The sequence below is a fragment of the Cherax quadricarinatus genome, chromosome 32, assembly GCF_038502225.1.
Source record: "Cherax quadricarinatus isolate ZL_2023a chromosome 32, ASM3850222v1, whole genome shotgun sequence".
Lineage (NCBI taxonomy): Eukaryota > Metazoa > Arthropoda > Malacostraca > Decapoda > Parastacidae > Cherax > Cherax quadricarinatus.
Window position 1 is genome coordinate 10,132,087 of NC_091323.1, and position 14,657 is coordinate 10,146,743.

The following is a 14,657-nucleotide window of genomic DNA, read 5'->3' on the forward strand; positions in this document are numbered from 1 at the left end:
AAAAAAGTCTCATCCATTTAAATAGTTTATCTTTTTATTCTTCCTATTTTGAAGTTTCCAACTTCGTCTCTCATGAGAAATTCTATGAAAAGATCAGTTAGTGTTTAATTGAGTAAGCAATTTGTGCTTTTTATTTTGAGCGTACTTACTGCCTTGCTAAATACTGATTCATTATCATAAATGTTTTAATAACAAATGACATCCCCATATTGTTAATGTTCTGCCACAATATTGTATAGCTTACTGATTCTGTACATTTTGGAATTAAGTTTTTCTGTGCATAGTATTTCACAGTGAATGTTAAGATAAAATGCTGTTGGGGGACAAGAAAATTACATATTAATTAGATAAAAATTCATTAATATTAAGTAAGAGGTAAATACTGTATACCAGTGTACTAAAAACAAGTACTATGATGGAAGACTTTTCACTACTCATGTATACCTACATCATGTTTTAAAGATTAACATAAATGCAAGGTTACTATCAAGTTCCAATGAGGGTTGACTATCATTTGGCATTTACCAGATAAATTCAGGAATTTTTTCATATAAAGCATGAAAGCACAAGAATTAACTTAAAATCTTACAATGCTGAATTAAAGGTACCATCCGACTTACGACTGAGTTTGGTTCCGAGAAACCGGTCGTAAGTTGAAACGGACGTAGCCCGAACTTTACTACTGAATGTCAACATCACATTTTTGTAATGACTTTATTTTATTGTTTTATTTTGGTATTTCATGTTTTACTTTACTTTTTATGCTGTTACTACTGTATATGATACTGTAAGGTTTAGGATAAATACTGTGTACAACACAAACACTTGCTTATTTCCCAGAAATTTGGCATAGGAAACAAGTTCTTAAGTCAAATGGTCGTATGTCGAGCAGGTCGTAAGTCGGATGGTAGGTGTATATATAAAAACTAAAAGTAAACAACATATAAATATAAAAAAGTTAAAAGCTTAAATGCAAAAATTGGTATAAGACAAGTGCAATAAATGTCCCTACCTATAAACAAGCAGCAGATTAAAATTTAGCAAATTATAAAATAACAGTTATGATTCTTTATATACTCTGAAGATGTACCTATGTACAGCAGTTGTGCTGAAGTTCAATAATACAACATTAGAGACATATATCATATAATGTGAAAGCTCGAAGTTTGTAATTCTAGAAAGTTGGGTTTCTTCACATACTTAAGTATCAGTGTCAAGATTCCTATGAAAAGATGGTAATTACAGAGAAAAGCAGCACCATACTAACCATGTACAATAATGATGCCTGTTCATATATGTATTACTAAGAAGATTGGGTATAAAGAGGTCAAGCAAAGGAATGTGTCTTAACGATGGCCCTCAGTCAGGACACCCTGCAGATACCATTGATAAAGCTAAAGTAGCCTAAGTCAAGAGCTTGATTTTGGTAAATTTCTTAAAAAAGTTATGGCTATAATCCATTAGCATTTGGTCAAGCCTAAGGTTTTGGCAAACCTTCAGCCTTCAGGATCAACACTACAGTACAGGGTCGTGGAAGCAAGTCTAAAAGTACTTCAACTGCATGAAGTCAATACAGTTACTTTTTCTAATAGTCACTGGATATGACACAAGGATCTATCACTGAGAATCCAATTTAAATGTCAGAATCAGCACAATAGAAGCAAAGAACTTCTCTGACTCAAGAGATTCCAAATTCAACTTTTGGCCAGCAAAAGCCTGGCCTTGATTTTCTGGGATGAAAAATAGGTTCGGCTGACTGGTTATATGCTATGTGAACCAATTAGAAAACTGTACAAACCTTCAAGGAGAAATGGAGAGGATTCTTGTATCTTCCAGAAGGCCCATACTGCATGAATTGCTATTTGTGACTGTGATTTTGAGCAACTTTATTTAACCTTCCTCCTTACAGCCCCAACCTGGCCCTCCAAACAGTAATTATTACTTATTCTGAAACTAAGTCCCACCTATGTGATCATTACTTAGTGAATTAAGAGGAGTTCCAATAGGCAAATGAAGTCTTGTTTGACTAGCAATAAAAAGGTCTGAGTAAACCTGAAAATAAAAATACAGCTGTTGTGCCATTGCATAAATGACCAACAAAAAATCAAACATTCAAAGTCGTTTGTGGGTCATTTGCATGTATTCTGTAATAACACCTGTCCAAAATTTGAAAAAAAAAATAAAATCCATATTCCTTGAATTGTTTTACCCTCAAAAATGTTAATTAAACATATGCACAAAATGGTTACATACTGTACAAAATAATGCATCTGGTCAAATAACAACAAAGAGAAGGGATCACTGTATTTTAGATCCTGTTAGCAATATAGTTTCTGCCTTTTATTCAAGCAATGCACTTTTGAAAGGGGAGAATTATGACAATCATACAAGTCCTACACATTCCAACACCGTCAATATTTGCTGAACTATCATAGGCTAAGTTCATCTTAAGTGAGTTATTAATGCTTAAAAACAATTGTTCATAAGATAACACAAGCTGCAAGAACAATGAAATGGTTCTCATTCAACATACTTAAAAATGCATTAATTTAAAGATCTCGAGTAAATAATACCCTTGAATACTTTTTAAAATTCTTTAAATATTTATGTTAACAATAAAGTCATCTTGTTTAGATGACTCTTGTGACCCTAAGCTTGTCAGCTTTATATTACATCTGGCACTTCTTGTGACACAAACTCCACTGTTGAGGCACACAAACATCACACATGATAATATTAATTTAGCTTCTGATGTAATGCCAGAAACCAGGTGAAGAGCCAGAGGTATGTCTGTCACCTCTTGAAGCTTACCCTCTGATGATGGCAGAATGATCTGTGAATCTGAAAAAAAAAAAATACATAATAAAGCTAATCCTATCTTATATTAATAAAATCTAGCATCACCATTGGTGAGTAAAGGATTATTACAAAAATACCTTATTTTATTCTCAACAATGTAAACCACACAATACCCAAATTCTGTAAACTCAGCATTGTAATCCTTATAGAGAATAAACTTTGAATTTGAATAATAAAATATTATTATTATAAGATGGTGTGAGTGTAACATGGTGTGGGTGTAAGATGGTGTGAGTTTAAGAAGGTGTGAGTGTAAGTTGGTATGAGTGTAAAATGATGCTAGTGTAAGATGGTGTTAGTGTAAGATGCTGCTAGTTGATGCTCACCACTGGTCTCAATGGTCCACTTGTTTGGGGCATCAGTGTTAAATGAAGAGCCTTCTGGCAGACTGTTGGTTATTCTGAGGATGACTTGAACTTCCCTCCCATGAGGAACCTGAGCAGTCACTTCCTCAACCTTCAAGTCTGGCTTCAAGTCTTGACTTGAACTGTCACCTTCATCTATCAGTTTTATGGCCAGCTGAAAAGATAATGATTTTTTTTCATATTCAAGGGGAAGTGCTAAACCACTAGGGGTTAAATAATGTGTGCGAACAGTAAAAAACTGACTTAAATAAGAATGTATACAGCATTACAGTGTGATGTTGGTGGACATCAGCCAGGTAGCCCCACCACACACTCACCTACTGCTTCACAGAGAAAGACATTTGTCTACCAACATGATTTACATATCTTCCAACATAATCTACATATCTACCATGATCTACACAATCTACCAACATTGCACATCATTTACCAACATGATCTACACATCAACCAACATGATTTATACATCATCCAACATGACGTACATGTGGAAATTTATTGGTAACAAATTACAATACTGGGTTTATATGTAAATAATTTAGGGTTGTGGTAACATTAATGGTAAGAGAGTTGTATTGTTCCCTTACAGCTCACTAACAAATACCTCTATAAAAGAACATGGAAAAGAATTAATAATATCTCTATTTACTACAAGTATATGTACAAGGTATGCAGGCCTAACTGACATCAGTGATATACTACTATATAGAAAGCCCCTTGTTATGCAGAGCATTTCAGGCAAATTAGGTCAGTTTTGTCCCAGGATGCGACCCACACCAGTCCACTAAATCCCAGGTACCCATTTTACTAATGGGTGGACAGACAAACGGTGTAAAGCAACATGCCCAATGTTTCTACCTTCACTGGGAATCAAACCCAGACTCTCACCGTGTGAAGCGATAGCTTTAGCCACCAGACCACGGGGCCTGTAATTGACAGATGTAGGCCTTAAGAATGATTTAGGTAGGCTGAATTGTTAGTAAATAATGTCAAAATTAGTAATGTAGCCTTAGAAATTAATATTATGTTATATTAGGTAATGAGATTAGACATATTGAGGTGGCTAGCATCTCTTTGCACAAGTGAGGAGAAATGGGGGTTCACTAGAGACAGGTGACCCCTTCAGGTATCAGCTCCGATGGTGATAACTCATTAAGAGCTATTGGCTCAGTATCCCATGCTGTGTACAAAACATTCTGCTGGGCACCCAGAGAATAATAAGCAGAGATTTCCTGACATACTGTGATTATTCAGTCTACACCAAGCTCCCGTCGTAAAATTATTTCTCGTTTTCACCACAGTAACAGGCTGGCTGACATTATTTTGGGGAACTCAAGGTAATTTGGTTATGGGTTATGAGCGAGTCATAAGCCCACACTCGGGTAATTGCCAGCCAGGAGTGTTGAGTAAACATCCCTTGAAAATCAGGCCAGAAGCTAGTGTATATAAAATATAGTTAGGGAGACCCCCAATAAATACAGGGACCCTTAGAGTGCATACTGGGATTACTAATTGTTATTAACTGCTTACAGGAACCATTTCCCTTGTGCACGTGGCATCTAGGAGAGAGGTCATTAGAAGTTTATAACCTGGTAGATTCAAGGGATTTCTAGCTAGGGTGGTCTCACTCTACATCAAGTAAGTCTGTTCTAGTTTGTGCATTGAAAAAGGCAGGAGTTTCCTGTGAGCTAATTAACTCTTCTAAAGAAGTGTACAGTGGAACCTCAAAAATCGAACTTAATCCATTCCAGGAGCTAGTTCTAAATTCGAAAAGTCTGAAATTCGAAGCAATATTTCCCATAAGAAATAATGGAAATACAATTAATCCGTTCCAGAAACCCAAAAATATTCACACAAAAAATACATTTTATAGAGATTAATTACAGTTTTACATACAACAAATACTATAGTTTTTAATTATGTATTACCTGGAGTTTACCTGGAGAGAGTTCCGGGGGTCAACGCCCCCGCGGCCCGGTCTGTGACCAGGCCTCCTGGTGGATCAGAGCCTGATCAACCAGGCTGTTGCTGCTGGCTGCACGCAAACCAACGTACGAGCCACAGCCCGGCTGATCAGGAACTGACTTTAGGTGCTTGTCCAGTGCCAGCTTGAAGACTGCCAGGGGTCTGTTGGTAATCCCTCTTATGTGTGCTGGGAGGCAGTTGAACAGTCTCGGGCCCCTGACACTTATTGTATGGTCTCTTAACGTGCTAGTGACACCCCTGCTTTTCATTGGGGGGATGTTGCATCGTCTGCCAAGTCTTTTGCTTTTGTAGTGAGTGATTTTCGTGTGCAAGTTCGGTACTAGTCCCTCTAGGATTTTCCAGGTGTATATAATCATGTATCTCTCCCTCCTGCATTCCAGGGAATACAGGTTTAGGAACCTCAAGCGCTCCCAGTAATTGAGGTGTTTTATCTCCGTTATGCGCGCCGTGAAAGTTCTCTGTACATTTTCTAGGTCGGCAATTTCACCTGCCTTGAAAGGTGCTGTTAGTGTGCAGCAATATTCCAGCCTAGATAGAACAAGTGACCTGAAGAGTGTCATCATGGGCTTGGCCTCCCTAGTTTTGAAGGTTCTCATTATCCATCCTGTCATTTTTCTAGCAGATGCGATTGATACAATGTTATGGTCCTTGAAGGTGAGATCCTCCGACATGATCACTCCCAGGTCTTTGACGTTGGTGTTTCGCTCTATTTTGTGGCCAGAATTTGTTTTGTACTCTGATGAAGATTTAATTTCCTCATGTTTACCATATCTGAGTAATTGAAATTTCTCATCGTTGAACTTCATATTGTTTTCTGCAGCCCACTGAAAGATTTGGTTGATGTCCGCCTGGAGCCTTGCAGTGTCTGCAATGGAAGACACTGTCATGCAGATTCGGGTGTCATCTGCAAAGGAAGACACGGTGCTGTGGCTGACATCCTTGTCTATGTCGGATATGAGGATGAGGAACAAGATGGGAGCGAGTACTGTGCCTTGTGGAACAGAGCTTTTCACCGTAGCTGCCTCGGACTTTACTCTGTTGACGACTACTCTCTGTGTTCTGTTAGTGAGGAAATTATAGATCCATCGACCGACTTTTCCTGTTATTCCTTTAGCACGCATTTTGTGCGCTATTACGCCATGGTCACACTTGTCGAAGGCTTTTGCAAAGTCTGTATATATTACATCTGCATTCTTTTTGTCTTCTAGTGCATTTAGGACCTTGTCGTAGTGATCCAATAGTTGAGACAGACAGACATTTTTACTTACCTTTATTGAAGATTGGTGATGGCATCTGGAAGATAGGGAGGAGGAGAGAGGGAGTTGGGGTTAGTGTTTGGAAGGAGAATCCCCCTCCATGAGGACTTCAGGTAAAGCCGTCTCTGGGGTTACTTCCCTTCTCTGCCTTTTAATGCCACTAGGACCAGCTTGAGAGTCACTGGACCCCTGTCTCACAAAATAACTGTCCACAGTCCTCTGTTTCTGGTGCCTCTTTAACATTTCCCTAAAATGGGACATGGTTCTGTCACTGAACTTGTTGCAAAGATGGCTTGCTTCAGCTTGCTCAGGGTGGTACTTCTGCACAAACATTTGGGCATCATTCCACTTGGCACAAATCTCCTTAATCTTTGAAGAAGGTACCTCATCCACTCCCTATATTAACACCTTTCGCAACATCAGCTTCCTTGATTTGTTTTTTCTTTGACAGGATAGAACCGATGGTTGACTTGTTTTTCCCATACATCCTGGCAAGCTCAACAAGTCTCACACCACTCTCATACTTCTGTATTATTTCCTTCTTCAAATCTATTGTGTTTCTCACTTTCTTTACCACAGGGGTACCACTAGCAAATTTCTTTGGTCCCATGGCAGCTTATTTCACAGTCCCACAAGCACTAAACACAACAGAATAATCGTAAAATGCGTGAACGAGAGCGCAGGTTAGTGTTCACTCAAGCATAAACAAAGCTAGACTGCTCGCGGCGCCTGTGTGGGGATGAGGACAGAGTGGGGGGTAGACAGGTCCTGTACCCGGCGGTCTGAAAATAGGGGCGCGTTCGATAATAGGGACACAGTTTGTCCGAAAAAATGGTCCTCTTTTCGAAACGTTTGATATGTGATACGTTCGATTTTTGAGGTTCCACTGTAATCATAGGGGTACTTGTGAGAACAGGATATAGGAGTCTTGTGTTATCTGTGTCAACAGTGATTACTAGACTGGGCATTTGACAAGTTCCCACACTACACGTCTATTAACATGATCCACGCATCATCTACTAACACAATCTACACATCTGCCAACATGATCAATATCACCCACCAACATGATCTATATATCACCTACCAATATGAATTATACATAATGACTCACAAAACCATAATAACACAATTGCAAACAAATCATGGAATGGGTGGGATTTAAACCATGGCAGGTTGAGTCCTAAAACTCACAGGCCAGTGTGTTAACCACTAGGCCAACTGGCTCTAAAAAGATTCATCCAACTAGGTATATTTCTATACACCATAGGGAGGTTAGTATGGGCCACCACTGTGACCACAAATACAGGTTTTTATAGACGAATCCCACACCAGTGAGGCTGTAATGTACTCTAGTTCAAGCCCCTGCAAAACTGCTGTGATGACTCACGAAATCATAATAACATGATTGCAACCCACTGCATGATTTGATTAACACAATCTTTCAACACCTACCAATATGGTCTAAACATCTATCAGCATGATGTATATCTCTTCCAATATACAGTGGCACCCCAGTTTTCGTCCTTAATCCGTTCCAGAAGGTCGGTCAAAATCCGAAATGGATGAAAACTGAAGTAATATTTCCCATAAGAAATGATGTAAATCCAATTAATACATTCCAGACACACAAAAAAAAAAAAAATACATTAGAGAATAACTATAATTTTATATTAAGAAAATAATGAGAAATAATTATAAAGCACTAATTTTAATGGATAAATGAACATTTAAATCACTATTATATACCTTTATTGAAGACTCTTGTTGGTGTATGGAAGAAGGTGAGGAGGGGGAGAGAGAGGCCTGTTTCTGGCGTCTCTAAGATCTGCCTAAAATGGGACAAGACATTGTCATTGAACATATTGCAGCCTTTATCGGGCAGGACCGAGTGTAAATGGTCCTCAACGCAGTTTTTTGTGCATGTCTTCCTACTCCTACTGCACATCTGGGTTCCCGTTCTCTAGTTCTGACCAATCACAAGCCATCTGTGAGTCGCTCCAGTTAAGCGGCGATGGTGTCTGCTTGTTTCCCATTGGTTAAGAGATGAAAATGTGAACACTTCTAGCTTGGCGTCGTTGTGAGCAGTTTTTTTTCCTTGAGGTACACTCATATACTCTTAGATTTTACCTTCTGCAATGTTGATAAGTACTGATTTTTGTATCTAGTGTGTAAATGAATAGTTTAGGCATATTTGGATATATATGTAAAGTCTGTGTGAAGCATAATATGAGTGCACCATGCAACTGAAAAAAGTGCAAGGAAATGGTCCTGCCCGTCAAGGCCAAAGTAGCAATTTCTGTAAATAAATATTTATAAAAAAATTTCTAATGCATATATGAATTCTGTAGTGGTTTGAGTGTGTACAGAACATTTTTATTGTCCTTCCAGATCAATGAGAAATTGTTTTATGGTGGTTCCTCCAAAGAGTGACTCAGATCCAGAGCCAGGAAAACTGGAATTGCTTGATAGTGGTGATGAATACTTGCCACCAGATGCAAAGGTGTCAAGTGATTAGGAGCAGGAAGATAGGCCATCCAAAGAGTCTAAATTAGCCCAGATAAAGAAAGGTATTACGATCGAGGAGTACCCTGATGAAGACGATCTTCATGATGAGCTTGCTCTTCAAGCTGAGACAGACTGGAACAAGAAAGACATCGAAAATGACCCCTTGACTGTATACCAACATGAAAAGCCTCTTGCAATTAGGTGTCCATTTGATTATTTTAGCATTTTTTACTCAAAATATGATAGACAACATCACATTTCAAACAAATTTGTATGCCAAGCAAAATAGCATAGATAATACATTTGTAACCGATCCTGAAGAAATCATCAAGCTCATATGTATTCTGTTGTTTGTAGGCATTTGTCCATACCCATCCATAGATGACTATTGGGCATGTGAAACTAAGATAACCAAGGTTACAGAAGTCATGTCATTTAAGAGGTTTAGGTTGCTTAGGCGTACAATTAATTTCAATGATAATACCCAAAAGGATAATGACAAATTCCACAAAGTAAGGCCTCTTTACACTGCACTAACTAGTGCTTGCTTGAACGTTCCAGCTACACCTAGGCAACCTATTGATGAAGTTATGGTTGGTTTCAAGGGTAAAACTGCTGGAAACTTAAGGCAGTACATCAAAACCAAACCAGACAAGTGGAGTTTCAAACTATTTTGTCGTGCAAGTGAAGATGGAATCATACACGATATACTCATGTATGAAGGCAAAGCAACTTTTGACAACCATCCCATAAAGCTGCCACATGAAGAAATTATACTACCAATAAGTTCAAAGATTGTTCTGGTACTTGCAACAACTCTCAACCAAAGAAAGACATCAGCAATCTATGCTGACAATTTTTTTTCAAGTCTACTTTTGGTCAAGATACTAAGAGACAAGTATAACTGCAGATACACTGGAACAGTACGTGAAAATAGATGTGGTAAGCCAGAACTGATGCCTGTCAAACAAATGGAAAAGAACGAAGTGCCCAGCGGCACTTTTGACTTCAAAACCAATGATGGTATCCTTGTTGTAAGGTGGAAGGACAACAGAGCTGTCACTTAGTGACGAATGATGTGGGGGTTCATCTTGTGACTCTTATTGAAAGATATAACAAGGAATCCAAGATGAAAGACCACTTCCAGTGCCCTGCAGTCATCAAGAACTATAATGCACACATGGGAGGTATTGACAAAAGTAACATGCTGGTGCATATGTACAAAACACCAATGAAATCTAAACATTGGTACATGCGGCTGTTTGCCTTTGTTCTTTATCTTGCTGTTGTGAATGCATGGCTTTTTTTACAGCCGTGACTGTTGGTCACTAAAAACCAAATGCATGCCACTGAAGCTGTTCTGGCTTCAAATCTCTGTTACTGCAAGATCCCAAGGACAAAAGTTTAGACACAACAACATATGAACAACTCCCAGACCTTCACCAAGTACTTCCAGTGCTGACAGTGATGATCATGATTTGTCAACCTTGCAATTGCCATCTCCAGTGCAGTACCAATGTGCAGAAAGGCCTGATGACAGTGCGAGGCTTGATAAAATGCTAGGTCACTGGCCAGTGCATAGCAAGATATTTACATGCAAGTATTGCAGCACAAAGAAAAATAATGTCACATTCTCATTTTCCTGTGCTGTATGCAAAGTAGAGCGGTACGTCGAGTTACGAACTTAATTCGTTCCAGAAGGCTGTTCGAGTGCTGATACCGAATGAATTTGTTCCCATAAGGAATGTGAAAGTTGGCATCCTCTCAAAGACACGTTACTATATACCACAAACAGCACTACTTACACTATACTATTCACTGATCTACCCCTACCTCACCTATGCTATTTGTGCCTGGGGTTCCACAATGACAAATCACCTGAAGCCAATGGTACCCCAACAAAAATCTGCAGTGCAAGTGATCACACAATCCACTGCTAGACAACCCCCCCTTCCCCACTTTTCAAAGACCTACACCTACTCACTATACAAAACATTCACTCATACTACTGTGCAACCTACATTTACAGATCAAATCTAATATTACTCCTGACTTGAAGTGCTTTCTTGACAGTTGCTATAGGGCCCATAGACATAACACCAAGTGCAAAAATCTCTATGATATTCCCCATGTCAGGCTAAATCTTCAAAAACTCAATGTACATAAAAGGGCCCAAAATCTGGAATTCTCTGCCAGGAATCTCCAGAACCACTGACTCAATTAGCATTTTTAAAACTACAGTTAAAAAACACCTTATCTCTCAGCCCATCATAAATACCTATGTAAGAACTATACATGTATTTGCTCAATATCACGAACATAGGTAGAACATTATAATGAATATATACGTACTTGCTCTCAATATCTAATCTATTCAAATGTTAATCATTCCAGTGTGTCCACCTTAGGCTAATAATCAAAACTGTAAGTCCTTTCCATCAAATCTATTAAATCCATATAGCATGAACTAATGGAATACAGTGGAACCTCTACTTACAAGCTTAATCTGTTCTGTGACCTAGCTCGCAACTCAATTTGCTCGTATATCAAATCAATTTTCCTCATTTAAATTAACTGAAATGCCATTAATCCATTCCAGTGGAATTCCTGTTCTCAGGAGGCAGGACAAAATACTTCAATATAACACTAATATCAACTCTACAGCTTAATTTATCTATGACAATTGATCTAATATGACATAATAAACAATATAAATAACACAGAAACATGATATATAAATAAAATAGGACATAAGAACATAAGAAAGGAGGAACACTGCAGCAGGCCTGTTGGCCCATACTAGGCAGGTCCTTTACAATTCATCCCACTAACAAAACATTTGCCCAACCCAATTTTCAATGCTACCCAAGAAATAAGCTCTGATGTGAAAGTCCCACTCAAATCCAACCCCTCCCACTCATGTACTTATCCAACCTAAATTTGAAACTACCCAAAGTCCCAGCCTCAATAACCCAACTAGGTAGACTGTTCCACTCATCAACTACCCTGTTTCCAAACCAATACTTTCCTATGTCCTTTCTAAATCTAAACTTATCTAATTTAAATCCATTACTGTGGGTTCTCTCTTGGAGAGACATCCTCAAGACCTTATTAATATCCCCTTTATTAATACCTATCTTCCACTTATACACTTCGATCAGGTCTCCCCTCATTATTCGTCTAACAAGTGAATGTAACTTAAGAGTCTTCAATCTTTCTTCATAAGGAAGATTTCTAATGCTATGTATTAATTTGGTCATCCTACGCTGAATGTTTTCTAACGAATTTATGTCCATTCTGTAATATGGAGACCAGAACTGAGCTGCATAATCTAGGTGAGGCCTTACTAATGATGTATAAAGCTGCAGTATGACCTCTGGACTTCTGTTGCTTACACTTCTTGATATAAATCCCAGTAATCTATTTGCCTTATTACGTATGCTTAGGCATTGCTGTCTTGGTTTAAAGTTGCTGCTCACCATAACCCCCAAGTCCTTTTTGCAATCTGTATGGCTAAGTTCTACATCATTTAACTTACAAGTACAGTGGACCCCCGGTTAACGATATTTTTTCACTCCAGAAGTATGTTCAGGTGCCAGTACTGACCGAATTTGTTCCCATAAAAAATATTGTGAAGTAGATTAGTCCATTTCAGACCCCCAAACATACACGTACAAACGCACTTACATAAATACACTTACACAATTGGTCGCATTCGGAGGTAATCGTTATGCGGGGGTCCACTGTACTAGGGTTATGGGCACTCCCAAGCTTCAGAACCTTGCATTTATCTACATTGAACTGCATCTGCCACTTTTCTGACCAAGAATAGAGTTTGTTTAAATCCTCCTGAAGTTCCATAACATCTACGTTTGAATCAATTATCCTACCTATCTTTGTGTCATCGGCGAATTTGCTCATATCACTAGTAATTCCCTCATCAAGATCATTGATATATATTATAAACAACAACGGGCCCAAGACTGATCCCTGTGGAACGCCACTTGTTACAGATCCCCACTCGGATTTAACCCCATTTATGGACACTCTCTGCTTCCTGTCAGTGAGCCATGACTCGATCCACGAGAGCACTTTTCCCCCAATGCCATGAGCTGCCACTTTCTTTAACAGTCTATGGTGCGGAACTCTATCAAAAGCCTTACTAAAATCTAAGTAAATAATATCAAATTCTTTATCGTGGTCAACAGCCTCAAAAGCTTTACTGAAGAAAGTTAATAAATTAGTTAGACAAGACCGGCCTCTTGTGAATCCATGCTGAGTATCATTAATCAAGCTATGCTTATCGAGATGGCTTCTTATAATCTCAGCTATAATTGACTCTAGTAATTTGCCTACATAATATGGCGAGTGGTGGCAGCCATTCCCGCTTCTGCTCTGACCATATCTTCCCATGCTCTTATTATAAGAGAAAACTGAGTGTTTGTGAGGCTAACTTCACTAGATCACTAGTTTCATAAGGCAAACACTGAAACAAGTTATTTATATACAGTGGACCCTCTGTTTTCGTCGATCTCCGTTATTGCCGATTTCAGTTCTGGCCGACTTTTTTGTTGATTTCTGGCTTCTGTTTTCATCGATCATACAGAACCTGTCCAATCCCCAGCGCACAGACAAAGCCACCTCCCACACGCATTTTCAGCATGTGTAGCATTGTTTCTCGGTGAGTGAACATATCCTGCCAAGTCATATAAAACATTTCGTAATTATCCATTGTTTTTACCACTTGTTTATCGTGTGTGACTGCTAAATAAGCGTCCATGGCCCAAAAGAAAGCTCCTAGTCCCAATGTTTTGGTAAAGAAAGTGAGGAACACCAGAGAACTTAAAAAAGAAATCCTAAGAAAATATGATGGTGGCATATGTATTCAATTCAATTCATTTCAAGTTTATTCTCTATAAGGGTTACAATGTGGGGTTTACAGGTTTTGGGTATTGTGTGGTTTACAAGTTATAAAATACTAATTACAGAGGGGGCCACTAGGACACCTAGCATGGCTAGGCATTTCGGGCAGACTTAGATTAATTCTTAACATTAAATCCAAATTAATAATAAATAAATAAATAAATAAATTGTTGTCTGTATGTAAATCTATATTTAATCTTTAAAAAAATTATTTTTTTGTTAATACTTTTGGGTATCTGAAACAAATTAATTGGATTTACATTATTTCTTATGGGAGAAAATGGTTTCGCCATTCGGCAGACTCTCTGGAATGGATTAATCACGAAACTTGGGGGTCCACTGTATATATATAAATCAGGAGCATGGGGCTAGTAACCCCTTCTCTTGTATACATTACTAAAGTTAAAAAGAGAAACTTTTGTTTTTCCTTTCTGGGCCACCTTTCTTCAGTGGGATACAGCTGGTTTGTTGAATATAGAACATTCAGTTCCAGTATAAACTCTTCTCTGAAACTTTTCCTGGATACCTGCAACAGAACACACAGGCATAACACAAGACATTAAACCCACTTTGACATCCCCGTGTCTGATTTAACCCATGCAAAAACTCAATGCGCATAAAAGACCCTAAGATATGAAATTCATTGCTTGAAGCATCAAAAGGTTCTCTATCTGCTAATCAGTTCAGAGCTATTGTTAAAAAAGCACCTCATCTACCTAATATAATTGAAACAGCAATACACTGTGTCAAACAAAACCAG

General features: G+C 38.4%; 1 protein-coding gene across 1 annotated transcript in view; it reads right to left on the reverse strand.

Annotated features, from left to right (window-relative positions):
• Positions 1-339: 339 nt before the first annotated feature.
• Positions 340-14,657, reverse strand: part of LOC128685276 (NHL repeat-containing protein 2) — a gene marked incomplete at its 5' end in the record, with an annotated part of 34,539 nt that continues 20,221 nt past the window's right edge. The window contains 2 exon segments of the mRNA XM_070090454.1: positions 340-2,841; positions 3,186-3,378. Of these exon segments, the coding sequence (XP_069946555.1) occupies positions 2,597-2,841; positions 3,186-3,378 (438 nt within the window).